We start from the raw sequence: 18785 nt of genomic DNA on the forward strand, positions 1-18785 counted from the left end.
AAGTGGTGCTTTTATGGATACGTAAATTGGCGCACCGTCATTACAACCTACTACTTCATGGGAATGGGGTTGACAAAGAGGCTCTCGATAGTCTTCCGAAGATACAAGCCGAAGGTGTATCCATCTTTCTGATCCGCATAATATAAGGTTGCGGTATTAATTAAATTTATAACCCGCTTCACCACCGGGAGCAGTGCTCGATTTTCAAAGCAAGCTTCATTTACTGTTTTCCATTCAGCTTCAACCAGTGAATTGATTCTGGCAATTGCAACCTCGCTTGTGACCCTATGCTCGACCATGTAAGACTCCAAAGTGCTTGCCACATCCACCTTCTCGCCCTACAAGTTTATATGACATTATCAATTATATACTTTGCCTTGATCAGTTGTGTGGTAACAAGTTATAATTGGGACAAAGTCCAAAAGGACTATACTTGAAATGCAGCAATGTCATCATATATACGCATTATCTTCCCGCCTGCTATAGCAATATTAGGGCAACCAATTGCCCACTCAAATGCTTCTTTGGTTACTTCATCACCCATGCCAACCATCAAAATTACACATAGGGTCGCTATACCTATGGACATGGCTGATAGATTCAGTACATCGTCAAAGCTTGGCTTGTGATTCCGGTGCAACCATTCGGCTTCTTGGAGTTGATAAGCAGAAATTTTTTGAAACTGCACAAAAGACAACAAATGAATCACAAAAGCAAAAAATGTGAAAAATCATATCACATACAAAAATTTGAAAGGTTGTCTCAGTCTCTAGTTGGTGCTGAAGCCGGAAGAAGTGAAACAATACACCACATTTTTCATTTGCTAATAAAATACAAAATGGTGCTAATCACGTGCAGGTTACATTCTTGTGCACCTCACAGCCCCAATCTTGACGATCACTACACAGGGACACGATTTAGCCTATTGGGGATTGGAGATTGTGGCCTTAGAGGTCTTTGCATGATGAGGATGAAGTTTAATGCACGGATCTATGCATCATGATCCTTTTGGGTGTCACAAACCACTACTTATTTATCAGTCTATTCAGACCATTTTGGAACCCTCCGCCGTTACTAAATGCCATGCTTTTTATTCCAGACTTCCTAAAACGTGATAATAAACTAGGTTGTATGCTTCTTCGAGGTAGAGGCCAAGAGTCCATTTTTCATCATAGTCAAAAATATATAAAGACATAAAACACATGATCGTTTACCGCTTTCCTGACATAGGCAACATGGTAGGTGTCACTGAATGCTTCACCACCAGCATCCTTAAAGATCCTCAAGAGTTCATTATAGTATCTTTTCAGGTAGTCAGGTAGAAGAGAAGTTGCACTCTCATCCCATCTACATGTTAGGTTACATTGCACGAAGATAATCCAAAGAAAATTAATTCGGTTGTTCCTTGCATTGCATGCTAGCAGTTTTTAACATATGAAGGTAAATCCAAACTACTAACCTTTGTATGGCCGCATTTAGCTGTCGACTTTCCTCTATGGGAGCGTGGGCATCATATGTGTCATCTATTATGGTCATTAGCGCCATTACCTTTGTAAAAAATATTCTTGATAGGGCGAAATCTTTTTCATGGTAAACCACACATGCCCCAAAGTAACTCTCCACCAAACGATCTCGAACATAGTTTATCTTCACATATCCATAAAAATCAACCGACCAACTGAAAATATTAAGTACTTTGATACTTTTAGTTAAATATATTAGTCCTACTAAATTGTGATTAGATGGAGAATGTTTACGACACAATACATGAAGCCATGAATGGTTATTAGGTCCATCTTAATTGAATAGTGGATATAACAAAGACATACTTGGTAAGACATTTGAGTTCCTCCAAGTGGACATGTTGTAGAAGGTTAAAATCTAGCTTCGCGAGTTCCAATGGAATTGGGCTATTTCCTTCCTCATGTTTGTACTCCGAGATATAATACATTGTTTCCACCCTCTTAACGGTCCTCGGGAATGGTACGTCCAAGGAACGCTTAACATGCTCGGCTAAAGGGGGCTTGAGACTGCCTCTCATCAATTCAAGGTGATGCCTTGCAAAAGAAATGGCTTCTTGAAGTGATGGCTCACCGTGGATGAGAACGTGAGCTGCATTGTATAGACTTAAAAGTCCCCTTGGGTCACTAGAAATATCTTCCCTGAATCTCCCATCCTCATTCTTGAATGTGTTAAAAACATCTGAGGTCAAATGTTAGTGATGTAATGTTAATGAAAACTACCCATAATAAGTTGTAGGGAGTAATCTAAACTGTGGACCATCTTCTATATATGTTTTGTGGGAATTAGTTAATGACTTGTATGTATTCAAAAGAAGGCATACCTGGAGATACCCAAAGACCATGTTCCCTAAGCAAACGAAACCTGAGGGAAACTTCGTGGAGGCTAGAGCTACATAACTCACTCTCGAGGATGTCACTTAATGCAACATCAATCTGCTCTTTGAAGTGGTGGTCTATTCCGAGACGTTGGACGGTGTCCAATAAGGTGATCATTTCCAATGTGTTGTTGCAAGTCTTAAACAACACACAAACCTCCTCCTTTAGCTTATCAGCTCTCACAGTCATCCATTCCTCCGATCTCTGCATACATCCAAACACACGTGAACGGATTAGATGGCAATAAAGTAAGCTATCTCCAAATAAATTGAAAGTATATGATATGATTTTCTTGGGTGATGTCCGCTGGTTGGGAGTAAAAAACTAAATATCTAAAAGTATTATCTTGCAAATTGTATCCGATTCACATGTTTTCAACACTACGCTTGGTTCTCAAGGGGGCTAGCCCTAGTTTAACAGCATAGTTTTTTTTTTCAAAACCTTAGTAATTGTATTTCAATGTCTGGGCAATTGATACTCATGTTTTAAAAAGCCACAGATTTTCTGGTTTGGTTTAGAAAAAGAGGTGCATACCTCTTTCTCAAATACTAAAAAAAGGGTATCAGATATTCTAAGGTTTATGAAACTTTTTATTTATTAATGTCAAGTACATCAAAGTTTTTAAAATCATGAATTCTAAGAAGACCCCAGAATTCTCCTAAAACTAAAAAGAATAAAGCTTCCCAGCGTAGATTTAAAAACAATATCTCATAATGACTTGTTGCAACGATTACCTTTTTTATGTGCCGATATTAATCTCTACTCCTAATAGACGAATTGGTTGAATAGTCCCCCCACTTTCAACCGGTTTATTTTCAATCGGTTTTTTTTCCATCAAATTACCCGCACCCCCACGCCCACCCACCGAAACGCGCCCAGCGAACCGGGAAAACCACGAGCGAGGCCTGCGGGGTGCCCTCGAGCGAGAACCACGGCAGCCGCCCTCGCACTCCATCCCTTCGCCGCCGCCCTCGCACCTGCACTACCTCCGTTCCCCGCGGCCGATCCTTTCCCCGCCACCGATCCCTTCGCCGCCGCCGATCTCGTCGCTACGATACGATCCCCTTCAGGAGCCGCCGCCAATCCCCTTGAGGAGCCGCAGCCGATCCCTTCGCCTGCCCGGCTAGGGTTCCCATCCGTGTCCTCGCCCTTGCGCCATTACCATCGCCTCGTTGCGGCGGCCCCCGTCAATCACCACCATCAGCAAATCCCAGCACATGCCGAAGCCGTCCAGCACCAACCTGCGCTCCTTCCTAGATCCATGATGGAGACCACGGTCTGGAGGGATCCACGACCGCGACAATGAAAACGGCACCCAAGTCGCCCACCCGTGCCCACTCCCAGCCTTTCCTCTGGACGCGACGCACAGGATCGGCAGAACACCACCGAGCGTAGCACCGACCACGATCTCCCCGCTGGCTGCCTCTGCGCCGTACGGCCGCGCGCCAGGAGTCCAACTTCAAGAAGGAACATCGGCCGGGGCTGCAGCGCGCTCGTCGAGTTCTACGCTCGCTGGTCTGTGGCCATCGGTGGTGGGGGAAGGGGTCAGTCGGGAGATACAGAAGCCAGCAGATCGAGGGAGCCGGCAAGTGCGTTCTCAAGTCGTAAGGTGTTTGAGCCGGCCCTGCCGCCCTGCCGTGGGATATTGAGGTCGCCCTCATCATCGTCTTCTTCCTGTGCGGCCGCCTGTACAATGGTTCCTCTTCGTTTGGAGATCGATGTGTTTATTAAAAGCAGCAGTTCGTTTGTATGGATGGATGTGGAGCTTATTAGCTGAGACAACGATCAGCCTGTTCCCGTAAGCAGACAAAACTATTTTTATCTATTTTTTGGACGAGTGTGCTATAATTGCTATTAGCCTATTGAGGATTTTGCTACAGCTTTGATCTTTCTTTAAATAATTCTGGCTAGGAGAGTAGAAACAATATCTCTACTCATATGGAGTCATGGTACATGTTAGATGGTTGCTTTGACAGGAAACATATATTGCCTCGCCTCCATTGTTGTTTCGTTTCTGAGCATCAGGAGACTCGCTGTGATATGGATGTAGATGACAAGAAGAGTTCAGAGAAGTAATTTGAAGCAGATTCGTTGGTCCTAATTTGCAGGGAGGGCAATAATTTTCAGTGAGGCTGCGGACGGGATGAACCAAACTCCTGCACCCACTATGCAGACAAGTAATCTCTTACCCTTAAATTCCCTGCATTGTTTTACAGTTCATTAAATCCATTATCCAAGAAAACAATTATTTATGTTTCTATATCAAGAATAATATTCTCAACGGGATTATGAGCAAAAAGAAGGGAAGGTGATCAGGACTGCATCTTCAAGCGGCACCACAAAATCCTTGCGTTAGGTCTATGTTTAATGCATCAGAGTCAAACCTTAGACAATAGGCAATAGTGAAATCAGATGATGTTTCTCACGAAGATGGTACACATAGTGTGATGTTTGTTGTTTCTTCACAACACATGCTAAATATCGGATTATCTTCATTGTATAGCTAATCCTTCTGCCCTCTGCATTAGGCGAAGGCATAAGCCTAGGTTCAGAATATATTATTATATGTTGGACAGTTTAGTATTTACCATCTTCCTAGATTCTTCTATTATTGTTGAATGTATAATCGTTTCTTAATTAGAATTAAGAAATCTTTCCGACCAAAATAATTAAGCATGTATGAAGTACTCCAGACTAGCGATTTTTATATTTAAAGAAAAACCGTATGAAAATTTTCATGTAACTGTTACTGTGTAATTAATCTTCATTTCTAACAAAGTACGTATGGTATTTCCTTTCAAAATATGAGAAATTTTCAGCTAGGACAAACGTAAGTGTAGTTTTACATGATACAAAAGGAAATTATTGCGTGCCAAGTATATACTCCCTCCGTCCCAAAATAAGTGTCTCAAGCTTAGTACAACTTTGTACTAGAGTTAGTGCAAAGTTGAGACACTTATTTTGGGACGGAGGGAGTACATGTTTAGCATTTTGTACATCGAATTGGGCACACACACACAATTATTTCTGGTAACTTTTATATGCAAGGGATATATGAGGTCACCGAGGAGATCCTTACTGCAATCACATGCCTCAACGCCCAATGGTCCTATAATCTAGGATGTCATGTAGCATAAGTAGTACCCTATTAGTTGTTCACTGAAAAACATTCATGCTGGGATGATGCAATCTTTTACTTAATTTAGGATTTCTAGACTGTAATAAAACAAACTGATGAAGTTCGCTGTGAATAGGAATGTGGCTACGCTCTACGACAGTGATGTAAGGGAGAAGTGGCAACACAAATGAGTTGTTAGGAGAGTTCAAGAATTTGTTACTCCTGTTGCAACGCACGGGCATGTCAGAGAAAATATTCTGCCAGAGCTCTCCTAGTGCGTCCACTTTCTTCCGTGGCCAGCAGCAGCGACAAAAAATCTGGGCACTTAGGGTGAGATAGACAAGCATGATTTTCCTTTTTGTGATGATATCTGCATTCCAGAAGTAGTTCTTGCTTCATGAGATTCTGCTTATGTTTATTTTCAGATTTCAGGACTGACGTAGAGGAAATGATTAGTACTTTGAGCCGATCGTGGACCTGTGGTAGTTGATATGCTTGATTGTTCTGCTCTGCTTATCAACTAGCGATGCCTTAATTTTAATGTGGCCCCTAACTTATGAACTCTTAGTCTGGAAACTACAGTTATTCAGCGGTTAATTATAACTTTTAAGAATGGTTACCTTGATGTTGTTAGTTCTCCCTCTTGTTAACTAGCCAAGAGGTAGATCTCAGTTTCATTGAGCTGCTGGCTCTTAGTTTTTAGTGTTTCAGTCGTACTGCAATGCCAGCATCCTTTTTATTTGGCATTACGAAACAGTGACAACTTGATGCTGAAGCATGCTATAGTTTTTTTTTCAAGACAATATAGATGCAACTTAGTTCAAATCTGACACTTGTGAAAATTTTCACATGTTATACGTAGTTGGTGATGGGGTATATAGAGCATGTTGTAGTTGGTGACAACACATGATTGTTTCTGTGCAAATATATTCTTTCACCTTGAGTTCTTATTATTGTACATGATCATATGACAGCATTGTAGTTTCATCCACATCTCTGCCATAGCACTACAAACGGAAACTTTTATAAGTCCAATATTTCCAGTTTAAGAATGCATCGGCATTTTATTTATATTTATTTGAGTCTCTACTAAATTGTTAATCTTGAGCATCACTCGATCAACTATGTGCATTGAAGTCTTATTTGCCTCTCTTAAGCTCGAGACTATTGGAATGGGTCTACTACTCTACTCCTTGCTAATCATCACCTGACCAATGATACGCTCCAACAGGACACCTCACCACTGGATGGAACTCACAATGACCGGAATCTACATCGTCCAGTGTGTCATGGTGTCCCTCCTCTAGCTCACTCATGGTTATCGCCATCTTTGTTGCCCTTTCACAAATCCCTATGGGGGAAATAATGTATGACATGTGTTGCCTACTTGATTCCGGCTTTACAGATCTTCGCACGTGACCTGCGGTGAGGACCAGTTTCTTAGGGGACATAGTTGAAGAGCAGCATTGATTGGTAAGCCTAATAAAGATTGAAATTTATCAGTTTGTTTCCTATTTTTTCTCCGTTTTACTATCTTTATTCGCAAAGTTAAATAAGTATGTATATTTTAGTCCTATAATTTACTAACTATTTCAATCTCTCTTGTGGATCTGTGGTGAGGTGCGTGGTGACCTGTGGCGCCTGAGGGCATCTGGATGTTGGTAGACGCACTAAGTTGTGGCGGCCACCAGCTGCAGCAGCTGCACTACAGGGCGGCGGGCGGCAGTAGCAAGATGAGGCAGCGACCAGCAGCAGCTGCACTACGGGGCGGCGTTAGCGAGTAGCAGCAGTAAGGCGAGGCAGTGGTGAGCAGCGGAACAACCATGCAAACTGCAAGAAGAATGAAACAGCGGTAGCAACATATGGTGATCATCAGGTATCACTTCTTTCATATGCCTTATGTCTGAGCATGATTAGGAGCTAGCTTGAGAAGAGAAGTTAGTGCACATCCTTTTAACTCTAATCTATCATGGTAATTGCTTCAGCTCACATTTTTTCCAGTTTACAGATACCCATGAGATGAAATACCATGCTATCTTTTAGTCAGATAAGTTGATGATATGTGCCAAATTATACATGGTAAGATTGGTACTTTTTTCTTGACGTATATTATTAGCAAGCTCTTCTTATAAATATGATTTATCAATTTGTAGTAATACATCCCATGCAAGATTACTCTTGTCCGATGTGTTATAATTAATTGCAATATAAAACATTTTGGCTGCTATGTTGTCTGCTCTATAGTTGGATATGGCCGGCTATGCTATATCTGTTTAGGAAGGTTGAGCACAAAGTAAGAAAATACTACTTTCATCATAAAATCAGTTGCTTAAAATATTAGTGTATCATGATCTAAAAAAGGTGTATCATTTGTGATATATGTACTGTTTTTAAATTGTCACAAAGTATATGCATACACTATTCATTCATCCATCCAGATCTAATGTATCTTTTCATGTCCCTGCAAAAGAGCTTATCACTATGTGTGTTCTGGTTATATATCAACAAGAATAGCAGAGGAATCAATGGCAAAAATAAGGAACAATATTCTTCTTATTTCCAAGAAAGGCATTTAGTTGATTCATGTCAGTTCTTGGAACTAAAGCATCATACAATGATAGGTAACAGTAAGATACTTGACACATCTGAAGCTGAAAGTGTTCTCTTATATTTCGTAAACTTTTTCATTGTATTATATAAGAGCGTCAAAGTCGTGTTCTGTTTTTTTGGATACAGCAATGATGTTTTGATCATTGCTTTAGTAAAACATACATATGAACTATGACAGTGAAGCTAAATTCATGCCCAATGGTCAATTCAAGACTTCAAGGTTAATTTATTTTGTGTCTGTTGCTTAAAATGTTAAAGCTGGCCTACATCAATTTTTGCAGGTGGGCTGGTGCTCTTGGCATAATACTTTTTGTGCAGTTGTGTTACAACATGTTTTCATTGAGATGTTATCCAGTATTTTTCAGCTCCTAAAGGTTGTGCACTTATGCCATAATTTTTTTGTGTGAAACTATAACAAAATTGTGTAAGGTGAAATTTTGGTAGTTGTGTAAGCTGACCAATTTACTCTTTTCTTTCTTAAGATCACATTATAGTACTTGCATAAGCTGAACCAAGATGCTTTCTTGCTACTGCTGTAGTATGTAATGAAATTCTGAGATAATAATGTAGTTAAGCAACTTTCTGTAACTGACTCTGTAGGTCTTAGTAGTGCAGATTCCTTTTGGACTGCAAGGAGTTTACTGAGATACAAATCATTGTGTGCAGTATAATCATATGAATATTCCTGCTTAGTTGTAGATATGTAGGTTTAGTAGCTTCTCGGGTTCCCATCTAATCCTAACATGCAGTTGTTGTTTTTTTTTGCCTGTACCATTGTTTCTTGGAATAGTCTATTAGTCATGTCTGAACCTAGCGTTCCTTAACAGATAGGCTCCTTATTTCAAAAGGATTAAATGAGTCTAGATGGTCATGGCTTGTCGTCCGTCTTGAAGCGGATTCGGAGCCCGGTAGGATCACACACCGTATGGCTTGGACATCGGAAGAAGATACAAGATTGGTAATGATATTACTTGCCTCAGTGCTCAATTTATATTTTATGATCCAATTAATTTGAACTTATTTACTTGGTTGTCTCAGCTAATTTATTTGTCCTCAAATGCAGACAAGCGTTCGGTCGAAAAACTCAAATTATTCCATCGATAGAATAACATGAAGAACAAGTACTGGGATGACATGGTTGTTACTACAATAGTAAAAGGCCAAGTCACGGGAGGAGAGATGCTCAGCGTGTGTGATGGACATGGTGGCTCGGAGGTGAGGTTATCTTCTCTTGAAAATCTTGACCCACAAAAGAAATTAACCTTGACGCCGTGGGAACCAGGAAAGCGTAGATCACGAATGGCCCCACAATTTGGTGGTGTTTGTGTGTTGTGCAGTCAAACCTTTCTACCAGCTCCATGGCGATGCAGCAGTATCACCTTCTCAGGGAGATGAGATGATGGGATGTGGCCGCGTCGTGCTATCTGTTGTTGTTGTGCTAGGTTTGTTGTGTGTGTGTGTGTGTGTGTGCGCGCGCGCGCGTGTGAGAGAGAGAGAGAGGGAGGGATGGAGGGCATTGGCTGATAGGGGATGGTTATGTTGTTGCTAGATATGATCAACGTTCTGTCTATGTCTTTAGAGAAGCCTTTTGCTTTAGTTTAACTGGGGTGGATAGTGGGCACTGTTGTGACAAAGTTGCATGTTACTAGATTATCAAACATGTTGTTTAGGTGAATATCTACCGTCGGAAAGAGAGCAATGGTACTTTGATTGTACTGTTTTATGCTCGATGTTAAAGAATACTCTTGCAAGCAGTTAGCGACGAGCTGATGGTGCATTATATTGTATAGAAGATTCTTTTGATCCCACAATGCCAATTGTGCATTTATTGTTCTATACCTATTTTGTCCCTCATGAATCTCTATATTTAAAAATTATTGGTAGTAACTATTGATTAACTCCGTGCTTACCTCTCAAGTTCTTTGCGGAATTTTTGTAATTGTTAGTAGTACATCAAGTTTTGAATAATACTCCCTCCGTTCCTTTATGTAAGGTGTATTATTTTTGGCATGGTGACCAAGGCGCATAATTATAGAGGTGTTAGGACAAAATTGCCCTTGACAAATTTGTTAGTTAGTGGCAAGTAAATCAGTGAGTCCAGGAAAGTAAGAGATACATGCAATCAAGAAAGAGATAGTTTCCTTATTTTGATACAAGGAGAGATACAGGAAATCGGGAGAGAGATACTTTCCTCTTTCTGGAGGGATACAAAGGGAATTATGAGAATTTAGAAGAAATGCACCTTACATTGTGGAATTTTATCAAAAAACAAATACACCTTATATAAAGGAATGGAGGGAGTAATTATTAGTAAGTACATGTTGATCACTGCTTATAATGAAAATAAACGTCCATGGTTTAAAGGAGCTTTGTTCTTTCAGTCCATACCAAGTTATGTGGGTTATACTGAAGCTTATATTGTCTTGGGTTAATCTGCACATCAAATATTCCAAGCTTCCTTTTTATGAGCAAACGGGTGAACTAAGAAAGGAAAACTTGTTCTCTGCCTGAACTAGCTGAACATTGTCAACTTAGTAAAATGATATGAACTTGTGTGTAATGCACATAGCAGGTCGAAAAACTACCATTGTATTTTCATATACTGTTTGAGGCACAATTTTTCTGAAAACATGTTGGTGGTCAGTGGTCAACAGAAGCTTTCGACATTCTGCATGGTGTTAATATTCTTGAATTTGGTTTGGTTGAGTGCATAACTGAGTAACATTTCTCTTCATATTCTTACTATATAATTTCAAACACATTTTTTCTGGAAAATTGGCATGTGACGAGGGAGTATTGTTCACATACCCTCCTATACACTACATGGATCTAAGATTTTGTGTAAGTTATCGTAACTTTTCATTCTATGTGGCATTAGTATCAACATGTTGAAACAATATTTCTTTTTTTACTTAGTCCATGATGCTAGAGTCAACACGAGGTAAGAAGTTTTGCGAGAAGAAAACTATCCAGACGTTGGCAACATTATTTGATAGCTGGCCTAGGATAGGCAACGACATCTCATCATGCAACATGATAAGTAAAGTATTTTGTCTATTGTTGTCATGGTTTATTTGTTGTTTCTAATAGATCCACTTGTAGATTTATCTTCCCTATGCATCCATCGGCCGATACATCTTAGACATCATCAACAAAGAGGCACGTCGTCTATATATTATGGGCCCTATTCAAACATCACAATCGTTAGAGGATAAAAATTTGAGGCATGCACTGAAATTTAAAGGTTTTGCAAGGGATTTCAAAGAAGCACTCGAAATAAAGCCGCCTGGTTGGAATTCTGATATATCTAAATGGCAACATTTATTTTCGGTTGGTATTTCAACGAGTATAGACGGGTAATGAATTCATAACAAAAACATTTATTTTTGTTATCACTATATTCTTTATATTATTAATTTTAAAAACAGCAGGAATGTGTCTGGCTATTTTGTTTTTCATTTTATGCTCTGGTGGAACGGTAAAGAATTGGTAAGCCGGTTTGCGGGGTGAGTATTGTTTGTTACATGTTTTAATACCTTCAGCGTGAAATTTTCATACTAACTACATATATTGTTTGTGCAGGATGGATATGAGTTGAGGAAACAATTTTTATTATACTTGCTAAAACATCGTGGAAATAAAGCTAAAGGCAACTTTCCTGATATTGTGAAAGAATGTTTTAAGCACATCATCTAGATATTGATAGTTTTGTAATAGGTGTTAAGGTCGAACATCGCTCAGTTTGTTACATGGACATGTCGTTAATCTTTCTTTTTGTTATCATTTTACATTGCAAAAATGGACTTCAATTATTCAATAATTGTGTTTGTGTTATATTGTTTGTACGTGTGAAATTTAACATGTAACTCTTGCAAACTATTTCAAGAGCCCGTGGCAACGCACGGGCACTCTACTAGTAAGATGTAATATATGAATTATAAGATTATCAATTAGGGAACACGAAAACACCAATGGAACTTGGATGCAGGTGCACCCACATTGAAATAAATATTTGAAAATAAAAAAAGTCAAACAGTTTTGAAACTTTTTGTAACGAACATGGTATAGTGTCATACTAACGTGTAATGCTTTGCGAAGAAATGACTTCCATAGTCGTCTTTGAGGGGAAAAAACGGTTCTATGTAAAAGTTGCTATTCAAGTTTTCTGAAGTTGCAGTTTTGTTTTTTCACCGTGAAGAACATGAAAGTCAGTTTTCGCGGAACTTCATACATGAGTAGAACACTCGACTATGTTCCCCACAAAAAAATTCCAGAATTGATTGATTATTTTATATTTTCAAAAATTAAAATGGCATGTCCAAAAATTCGTGTCGCTATGCTGTAGTTGATACCTAATGTTAAATGTCCACACCCCCTCTGAGTAAGTGCTCACAATTCAATAGGAGTATTTAGGATGGTAGAAACACTTAAAAGAACGCATACTACTTATGTACCTGCAGTGGTTTTGGCTGGTAGTCGAGGAAATAGTCGCCCCACAGCGCGGAGGTTTGATGGCCCGATAGCTTCCCAGAAGCAGCTGAAACGCAGGAGGCCCTGCCGCTGCTGGCTGCTCCTTCGTTAACATTACGGGATGGTACATAGCTCGAGGCTCGGAGGAGACGAGTGGATGGCGAGGAGCTACGATAGGCTTTGGGGACATGGAGATGCAGATTGGGAGAGACATGAAAAGGCATTGTCTTGCCGGCCGTCTGGTGAAATTTTCTCAAGGCAAGAGAAGCTCAGTGGTGTTGGGTTACTACTAAGAAATACCGCAGAAGGATCTATAACTTGGACGTCATCGCCCCCAACTCAATCAACGCAGCGAAAGATCGGTGGTTTCGTGCGACCTTGGGGGCGTACCGCGTACAGGAGACGGTCGCTGGTCCGAACGCGGAGCTGCGAAGGCGGTGGGAGGAGGAGGGGACGGTGTGGGTGCATGGAGTGGGGTAGCGTGTCCATCTATATAAAACGGAGAAACCCACCATGACGCCCCGGGTTCGCCGGCGAGGTGCGCTAGATTTGGGGTTGGTTCGAATTTCTAAATCGAGCGGAAATTTGTCGTTGGTCCATCGCAAGCGGGAGGGGAGACTTCTCAACGGCCGGGCTTGGCGTTTGCTTTGGACGGGGGCAACAGGGCATCTTTTCGCCTCGACCAAAATAGAGTACAATGCATCTTTTGTACTACGATGTATACGTCAGTATCAAACCCTTTTCTTTTTGCGGCAAATTTTGTAATTTTCGTAGCAGTAGCCTAGAAAGATTCCTAAGAGCAACTCCAATGCGGCGACCGATTTTGTCTGCGCGGACAGAAAAATCGGTCCAACGCGCCGACTCAAACAGATTTGCGTCCGCGCAGGCACGCGCACGAGCGCCTTCTCCTCCCCCTTGGCCCGCCATTTCCCTCCATATCCCCCAAAACCCTCCCTCCCGCACACGCTCCCGCCGCTCGTCATGGACGCCGACCTTGACGCCGCCACCGGCCTCGCCTCCCTCGCCTTGTCCGGCATCACGTCTGCCCCCTCCAGCAAAGGCAAGCCTCGCGCCCCCCGCAAGACCGCCGTCGCGCCCAATACGAAGAAGAAACTGACGGCCGAAGAGCGGGCAAGGGAGTCGGCGAAGAGAAAGAGCCGGAGGCACGCGACGGACGCAAGGGACGAAGCCATCACGGTGGCTGCCATCACCGCCGCCGCGCAGCAGGAGGCCACCAATGCCCGCGTCGCGGCGACAACGAGGGAGTCGCTAATTCTGCTAGGGTTAAACCATGGCCAGCACAACCTCGTCAACGCCGTCGTGGCCGCGGCCAGCACCGGCTCATCTGTGTTCCCTCGAATGGTGCTGCTCGACTCGCCCCGCGCGTCGGCGACGCAGCCGATGGCCGGCTTCTACGTGTACCCGCAGGCCTCCTGACTCTCTGGTGAATGCTCTCCCGAGGTGAGCTTGGTAGCGCCGTCCACGCCCGCGTCCGCGCCCATCGATCTCAACGCCACACCGGTGGCCAGTGGCTCTTCATCCAGAGGGGCGAGGAAACGCTCGCGGCATATGCCAGCGGACGTGCTGCCAGCGCACGCAACCTGTTCGACGTAATGCCGGAGGACGGCGACGACAACTACATGTAGAACATCATCTTTGAGGGTGGTGTGCCGGCCGCTGGCGGTGCCACCGGGGCCGGCTACGATCTCAACGAGACAAAAAGGCAGGACAGCCGAGGGCCGTTCACGCCGTCCACCTTTGATCAAGATTAGGTCGCCTTCATGCACGATCAGGTCGGCTTCGACCTGGACGGCTTCCCCCTCGACCACGAGTTTCTGGATGACTACGGACAAGAGAAAGAGGAAGACTTGGACATCCAAGGGGATCCTTTGTTCGAGGACGAGCTCGCCAACCAAGCCGTCGGGGCGAAGCGGAAGCGCAAGAGCAAGCGGACCAAGACATACAAGGCGGCCGAGGACAAGCTCCTTTGTGAGTGTTGGAGGGACATTGGGCAAGACCCCAAGACGGTTGCCGAACAAAAGGTATCAACCTTTTGGATTCGTGTCCACCGCGAGTTCCATGAGCGCAAGAAGTTTCGGCCGTTCCAAATCCAAAGCACGCGTGGGTGGGTGTCCATTTCGAGGCGATGAAGGGTGATCCAACAAGAATGCAACTAGTTTTGTGCCACTCTTGAGAGCATCAAGACACGCCCCGTGAGAGGCATCGGCATGCAAGACATGGTATGCTAGCAAGCGGCTCTCTTTTGTGTCATTCCGCTTATGCTTGCGTGTCCATTTCCATATCCATTTGCCAATATACTTGCATGAAATACATTTGTAGGCATTCCAAGCTTTGGAGGCATTCAAGGTCCAACACAATGGCAAGTGCTTCTACCTCTCCCATTGTTGGAGGGTCATCAAAGACGAGGGGAAGTTCAAGGCGCAATATGCCGCCATCAAGTCGCGTGGGGGAGGGGGGGGGGGAAGCAAGCCGTGGAGGAGGTTGGGGACGGCGAGAAGGCACGATCGCGGGGGAAGACCAACTCCAAGAAGGAGGACAAGCGGGATGCAGCGTCGAACGCCTTGATCGCAAGCTGGAGAGCATGATGAGCAAGAAGGACTCAAGAGAGGAGGAGCATCGGCGATACAAAGAAGAACAAATGAACGCCTTCATGGAGATCCAAAGGAGGAGACTTGAGATGGATGCGGAGAAGCAAGTCAAGATGCTTGAGATGGAGGCGGAGAAGCAAGCCAAGATGCTAGAGATCGAGGCGCCAGCGCCAAGACCAAGGCGAAAGAAGTGGCTCTCGCGAGCATGATGACCGGGGTGGAGATCATGAAGGTGGATCTCAACACCGTGTCGCCAAGAAAAAGGCCGTGGTTCGAGAAGATGCAGGCCGACATGCTCAAGTTCGACGACGAGTGACCTATGGCGGCGAGCGCTATCCTTTTTTTGTGTGCCGGCAGGTGTGCTGGCATATGACCACGGGCCGCGATGGCATGATCGAACTCAAGTCACACCCCTTTTGTGTGCTGGCATGTGTGCCAGTATGAACTATGTGGTGTTTTTTTAAGCTGGCATTGTATGTCGGCGCTGGCATGGTGCCGGCATGAGCTTCGAGCGACGACATGGCCACTGACATGATCTATGGCCACGGGTCTTTTTCAAAATTTACGTGCGGATATGAAATGAGTCGGCGCATTGGGCGGACTGCCGACTCAAATCTCAAATAGGACGGACGCCAAACGAACGGCCGACCCAAAGGAACAAAAAGCGAACAAAAGTGCGGTCCATTTGAATCGGCGCATTGGAGTTGCTTTAAGCGGCTAGGCTGACTATCCCTTTCCAAACCGAAACTGCTCCACGGACGATATGTACCGTCCAATCAAACAATCCAGCGGCCGTCGCAAAGTCAATCATATGCATGTGTGGCTGCTTTTAACCCCGGCAAAAAAAAAAAAAGATTCTGCCGGACGGTAGTTCAGAATCCTAGGATGATTCCTAGGCGGCTAGGCCGACCATCCTGGCACTCACATGGACACCAAGCCCAAAAAAATAGAAAGATTCTGTATTTTCGTGCTCGTGGACAGCCAGCGGATGTAGGCCAGCAGGAAGAACAGAGTGTTTGCTTGCTCGCTCGCTGTTTGGTGTGGGTCATACATCGCCTTTTCTTTTGGTAAATGTTTGCGTTCGGCGCGCCGACCGAACGCTCCGCCGGACGCACGAGCGCCTTCTGATTAAACACGATCGAACGCTGCATCTTATTCGCCGAGGGTCAACCACCCACGCGTGACTTTTTTTGGCCCATCACCGCTCCTATCTTATCTCCTCCCGAAACAAACGTGGCTCACTCGTTTGCTGCAGTGCATCGGCTCCTATCTCCAGAAGCGCTCCTGTAGATGGCTCCACCGCGTGATTTTTTTTTCAATCTCCGCACCGCGATGCACAAACTCTGCTGCAACAGAGGTGCTTGGACCGTGCCGGGGCGCCGCGATGGAGGTGCAGGGACCGCGCCGGGGGCGCCGTGCCAAGCCGTGCCGACGAGTCTCCATGGATGACCACGGCGAAGGTTGTGATGCCAGCGAGCGGATAACGATGCTGGAACTAGCATTTTGTTTTGCTTCAACCGGCCAAATTCAGAGCTGGAACCATAGTTGTTTTTTGCTGCAACCAATAAGTGAGTTGGAAACACAGCTGGTTTTTGCTACAACTATATCATTTTTTTGCTACAACCGGCGTCGCTATTTGCTACAATCTTCGGCGGTGTAGTTTGGTGGCCCACGACAACAAACAGCTGCAACCGGGAGATGAGGAAAGTTGCAACCCACGCCGCGAAAAGCTGCGTCCAGCAACAAAAAAAAGGCTACTACTGTCAGAATGATGTGCTGCAACCAACGACGGCGTACTTGTGGCCGGCGACGGCAGATGCAAAAAAGCTTCAAACGGTATGCGAAAAAGCTTCAACCGGTATGCGAAAAAGCTTCAACCGGCAAAGGAGTAAGCTTCAAGCATGGAAAAGCTTCAAATTGGTGTGGAAGAAAAACTTTGAACCATGAAAAAAGTTTCAACAGGCAAAGGAGTAAGCTTCAAGCATGGAAAAGCTTCAAATGAGTGTGGAAGAAAAACTTTGAACCATGATAAACTTCAACCGGCAAGGAAAAAGATTCAATCGGTAAGGAATTTGTGAGCGGCAACACCAGGACCTACGGCCGGCGGTGGCGGCTAATTTGCTGCAACGACGTAAGGGTCGAGCGTTCTACAACGACGGTGCTTCCACAGAACGACGGCAGGGTGTTCGGACGAGGTCCTGCTGGAACCGACGAGCACGGGTCCTGCGAGGATGCCGTCCGGCGGCGGGGACGGCACCCAACGGCGAGTTGCTGATGCTTCAAGGGGACGGCAGCCGGCGTCGAGGCCGGCGGGAGCTTCAAGGTCCGGCCTCGAGCGTCATCGATGCTATTTTGGATCGGATGCCGTTTTGTTTAAGAAAAAAAAAAGCAAAAGGCTTGATCTGACGGTGGGTAACAACCGAATCTAATGCATCAGATGTGACCGGCCAAAAAACTGGGCTGGCGCGCCGGCGCTGGGCAGTGCCCTTTTTTTTGAGGGAAGGGTCATACATCGCCTGACGCGAGCTGCAGCGACCGCTCGCGTCAGGGCTTCGCGAATGGGCCGGTCCAGGTGGTTACCGGTAAGTTTGTCTTTCCGTTTTTTTACAAACAAAATTTAAAAATTGAATTTTTAATATCTTAACACAATGTGAAAAAATTAACTTAATTCAAAATAAAAACTGTTGATAGTATATAATTGTTTTGACATTTTAAAAATATCACGTGTTTCAAAAATATTGTGTGATATTATAAAAAGTTAGACATATATAAAATAAATGTTTGCAATGTATATGAAAATGTTGATAGCATACAAAACAAATCTCGTGACACTTTCAAAATATTCATACGTTTCAAAAAAATGTATGTGTCATTAAAAAAATTGAATCGTGCATTTGGAAAATGTTATACCTACATAAAATAATTTTTTAGATGTACATGAAAAAATATACAATGTTTTTGAAAAAAATAGACATCAAGCATGTATTAAAAAATTTATTCATTTTCATTAAAAATGTAATCATGTATTATGAAAATGTTAAACATGTATAAAATTGGTCTTGATATAGAACAAAAAAGTAGACATAAAAATATTTTTTAAAATGTTATTGTGTATTTTAAAAATGATGTCTCAAAAAATGTCTCACATGTACATAGAAACCCGAGGAACAACGATACAAACAACACGTAGGAAACAAAATTAGAAATCACGAACATATTTTGAAATCCGCGAACATTTTATAATTCACAAAGAACTTTTATATCTATGAACAGCTTTTGATCTATGAACAATTTTAGAAAATGAGAACTTTATTTTTGGAAAACACAAACAAACTTTGAAAAATTAGAACAAATTTTGAAATTCTAAACCAAATTTTTAAAAATGAGAACAAAAATTAACATTCTGAACAATTTTTTGAAAACACAAACAAAATTTTAAACGATAAGTTTTTTGAAAACGTGAACAGTTTTTGAAATTTAGAACATTTATTGAAAGGGTGAACAAAATTTGAAACTCTGAACATTTTATGAAAACCTGAAGAAAACATGAACATTTTTTGAAATGCAAGAACTTTCTTA

General features: G+C 43.1%; 1 protein-coding gene across 1 annotated transcript; it reads right to left on the reverse strand.

The window, feature by feature from the left end:
* Nucleotides 1–50: 50 nt before the first annotated feature.
* LOC147987960 (tau-cadinol synthase-like) lies at nt 51–12665 on the reverse strand. Its single transcript, XM_087542559.1, has 7 exons — nt 12582–12665; nt 2345–2603; nt 1830–2202; nt 1460–1678; nt 1215–1347; nt 434–682; nt 51–338 (listed from the first exon to the last, which is right to left on the reverse strand). Exons 2-7 carry the CDS (start codon nt 2586–2588, stop codon nt 51–53), a joined length of 1506 nt encoding a protein of 501 aa, XP_087398685.1. The 5' UTR covers nt 2589–2603; nt 12582–12665.
* Between the last annotated feature and the right edge of the window lie 6120 nt (nt 12666–18785).

This window comes from Triticum urartu, chromosome 2A (genome assembly GCF_056163025.1).
Source record: "Triticum urartu cultivar PI428250 chromosome 2A, HENAU_Tu73, whole genome shotgun sequence".
Taxonomy (NCBI): domain Eukaryota; kingdom Viridiplantae; phylum Streptophyta; class Magnoliopsida; order Poales; family Poaceae; genus Triticum; species Triticum urartu.